This window comes from Porites lutea, chromosome 7 (assembly GCF_958299795.1).
Source record: "Porites lutea chromosome 7, jaPorLute2.1, whole genome shotgun sequence".
NCBI lineage: Eukaryota > Metazoa > Cnidaria > Anthozoa > Scleractinia > Poritidae > Porites > Porites lutea.
In genome coordinates, this window is record NC_133207.1 from 15,931,645 (window position 1) to 15,935,802 (window position 4,158).

Here is a 4,158-nt window from a genome sequence, read left to right on the forward strand (position 1 = left end):
TGCTAGCTGTTAAAGCAATTTGACCACCATTTAGTAACAAACTTTAACAATCCTTTCTTGCCATTGCATATCCTTCAAAAACAGGATAAGCTAAGTATAGATGCTTGTTGTAATGATCATAATGCAGTACACGTAACAATCTTTTTGTAAAGGACACTGCTTTGCATTCATCTTTTGAGTTTTATAGCGACAATTTTTCAAGTTGAACAATTCTGCAATCAAATGACCCAGAGCGGTATTCTGTGGTTGGAACGGTACGTCCAAAGAAGTTTCCATGTTAAGCTGAAGTTAGTTCAATAAATACAGATTAGGTCTGATAGGTCTGTTATAGGTCAGGGGGGCTCAAACCCCCTCCCTTCCCCTTCCTCGTCAATCTGCCAACAATATTCCAGTACCTGTCACACCAATGTAATAGACTGATCTGAAATGTTTTTAAAATCCCACATGCTCCTCAGAGGCTTTATATGAAGAAACTCAGCTCTCCAATACAGTTATTCTGGACTTGCTTATATCACCCCAGCAGAAATCCTACCAGGTACAGCTGGGCCAATGACAGATCCTGACTACTGATGCTATCTTGTAGTAATAGCCAAAGTAATTTGTGACCCGGCCTAAGTGCAGCAGGGTTTTGTAAAACAGTCATGTCCATTGTGCTATTCTGCAATAATAGTTACAATTAATTTACTTTTCAGAATCATTCTTATGAAAAATATAAAATCAGCAAAGTCGCAAGTTTATGCTTAAAAGTAAATGTTTCAAACAGTGTGGGAGCAGTGTGGGAGCAGCAACTGCAAAGTTATGATCAACCACCATGTATTCTAAGATTAAAAGTTATTATTTTGCTCTTATTCCATGCTGATGTAGATTTTGTTCTATTATTTTCACAAGTGAAAATACTGTTTGTGCTGTTGAATATGACCCTAATAACTTTAGAAACACTTTATTTCAGGAGTCACAGATATTAATTAAAACCCTGAGGGCACTACTGAAAAGTCAGGACTGGCTGGAGCACCAGGTCAGTTTTCACAAAAAAAGTCACCACTGCAATGCACTAAACTTTTCAGGAATACATTGATCTGAGTGAAAGTCCTAATTATTGATGGAATTCTCTTCTTGAGAGTCTAGCTATCCAGTTCTGACTAATAAAAATGAGTGCCCTAGGAGTAATTCAGTCACTTGCCTCCTCTTGACCGATAGATCGTGGGCCTGATTCCCCACTCATTTCCAATATAAATTCCCAGTGTTGTGTAGATATTTGGTTTGTAGCGCAAAATTTCAGTTATTCCAAGCTTCCTGAGACTTTGTTCAGCAGCCCACACTTCCTCCTTATTAGTGAAGTCTTCAGTGTACACACAGATGACATAGTAACTCTCTTGCTCACCACTGTCACTTTCAAACATATTAGCAGCAGTGCCTGATGTTCCACTGACCACTGCTTTGGCAATAGCTGTCCAGGTTGCATCAATCTTAGATCTTGAAAAGAACAAAATTTGCCAAAACATTTTGGTAATTAATTGCATGTATTTAGCTATACTTCCAGCTGGGTTCTCTGCGGGTTTTCCCACAGTTTTGTCTTTTGGTACCCCCTTATTTCTTGTGAATAATTGCTAAAGCATGCTCTCATGTTATGGTACAGCCTGAAAATGTGGATGCCACTCATCACTCCCCATCCCTGGCGTTACATTGCCGATAAAAATATAGCAGTGGTAAAAACATGTTGAAAACATAACATATGACAGTTGAAAATTGAAAAATTCAAAGCAACTTCAGAATACCCAGCCACTTTGAAGCGATATCAATCAACTCCTCCAGTGGTCCAACAGTGTTTAAGTAAAAAGTGTGGTTTCAGTTCACACTCCTGCAGTCTCGCTCCATATAGTCAATGAATCTGTTAAAATAAAGTAAGTAAAACAACTGCTCCCACAGTCCTGTAATCAATGAATCTATTAAAATCAAGTAAGTACAGTTCCTGTAGCCCTGTAGTAAACAAATATATTACATATATTAGTTTAACTTATTTAAATTTCACATGAAGGCTGTAAGGAACAAAGAATCATGCACCCACATAGGATTGTGCATTACTATATTTGACGGCCTAAAGAACATTAAAGAATGATACATACACCATTTGACTTATCTTTGCACTTGTTATGTTAATATTTTTTATGAATGTGGGAACCGCTTTTACAGATGTATATTAAGTGGCCAGGTATTCTGCAGTTACGTTAACCAAAAATACATCAAATGCATTAATGAAAAATAAAAGTTAAGATTTGCAATATATATGTTCATGAACAAAAAAATTCTAAGCAGATTTGAATCAACAAAAAAGAGGGTTGAGATGAAAGAAAAAAAAAACATGACTTGAAAACAAGAGATTGCTGACCAGTTGTCTTGTCAGTCGATGGCTTTGTTCCATTAAGACAAAGCTTCCACCCTTTACTACAGATAATTTCTTCTCCCTTGCTAGACTCAGAAGACTTAAAGAGGGAGCTTAGTTCAGCGTCATCGTCATCCGTTTCGGCTCCTCAACGAGTAAAGAACACTTTCGATTTTGTACGCCAGACCTGCACATCAAGATCAAAATGATGTCGTAGACCTCACATACCAGGAGAGGAAAACCCCTGCTAATAATTCTCTGAGCATTCCTCGAAGTAGAAAATATGACAAGAACCCTGAAGTGTGAAGAATGCAAATTCTTGGTCATTTTGTTGAGTTTTGCACTCATAGGTAGTTATATACACTAAATAATACTACCTCTGAGTGCAAAACTCAACAAAATGTCATCTACACCAACCTGGAACAGCAAGGAAACATGTAGTTAAAGGTAAGGAGCTAATTGTTTTGCAGTATTTCGATTTTTTGGCTCCACTGAATCTGATCCATTTATACAAGCTTTGGCTGTACCAACCCATAAGATGGGGGTGTCAAATTTGGTGGAAAACAGAGGAAATTCCAGTTGAAAATTAACCAGGAAAACCATCTATGAAGAATGACATGTCATGGTAAAGGAATATCCATTTGGAACTATTGCATATTTGTTGACTCCTTTTCAGGCGAACATAGTCTACTCTCCAGCTCCAAACCTCTTTTGTTGATCCTGTCGAATATAAAGCTCATTGACACCTTTGAGGTGAATTAGGATGTGCTCTTACAGCTATTGACTGCGCTGCCTGTGGATCGACTCAATTTTTCTTTTTTTTTGTGGACTCATTTCCCATTGATTTTTTTGTCACAACATTTGCTTCATATCATTTCGTTCATGAACTTATATTTCTCATTGCAATCGACGTATTTTTCAATTTTTGACTTACCATACGTATTATTTTACCACCGATCTCCCCATCGTGGCACTAGATGCTAATCGCCGATGCGTAAAATCGTGGAAATCAGTCTGATTCCGCGCTTTTAATAAACTTAAATTAAACTAAATCAATTAAACCAAACCAAAACAGAGTGCTTATGATATAAAAATCACTTATGATAAAGAAGACGGCTAAGAAAGATTTTGTGAAGCTGAATATATAATATATCAAATTCTACAGGGGCATCAAACGACAGTTTCCTCGTTAACCTGTTTCAGAGGTGTTCCGTCATCCTGGGGGAACTCCAGTCCTTTCGTAATTACAAGGGCTTCAGTTTTATTATCCCGAAAATTTTAAATACAATGAAACGTAATACGAAAGTGAGCATTTTTCTGATTCCTCGATCTCTTCATCACATTTTTGAATCCGAAAACTTTAGGTTGCCTTTTTTACGAAAAATAGCCTAACATAGGGAGTGAAATGTGAAAAAAAAAATCTTAAGAAAATCGTATTGCATTCGAAAATTTTACGTGAATGGAACGGTCATTTAGAAATTTTTAGCCGTCCTCAAGAAAATTCTAGGCAATATCTGCTTCTCCGAACCGATATTTTACATGAAGCAGTCGTTGACCGTGAGGTTGATTCTATATTTCTCAAAGTAAACTTAAGCTTAAATATTAACTGTTGTCCTTCTTACCTTGGACAATATATTAGCCACTTTCCAGACATGTAAGCATATTTCTTTGCAAGTCTCTGAACGTAATAGTGGGTAATTCGCCCCGGCTTTTTTATCCTTTGTTCCCACTCTTGCAGAAGAGTTGTCTTTTGAGGTTCGGCTATGGCGTGTGGGTAT

General features: G+C 37.2%; 1 protein-coding gene across 1 annotated transcript in view; it reads right to left on the bottom strand.

Annotated features, from left to right (window-relative positions):
- Positions 1-1,165: 1,165 nt before the first annotated feature.
- LOC140944099 (UPF0696 protein C11orf68 homolog) overlaps positions 1,166-4,158 on the bottom strand; it is a 3,127-nt gene continuing 134 nt past the window's right edge. Inside the window, exons 1-2 of the mRNA XM_073393222.1 lie at positions 4,003-4,158; positions 1,166-1,473 (exon numbers count right to left, since the gene is read on the bottom strand). The exon at positions 4,003-4,158 is cut by the window's right edge and continues 134 nt beyond it. Of these exons, the coding sequence (XP_073249323.1) occupies positions 1,173-1,473; positions 4,003-4,158 (457 nt within the window). The 3' untranslated portion in view covers positions 1,166-1,172. The remainder of the gene's footprint in view (positions 1,474-4,002) is intronic.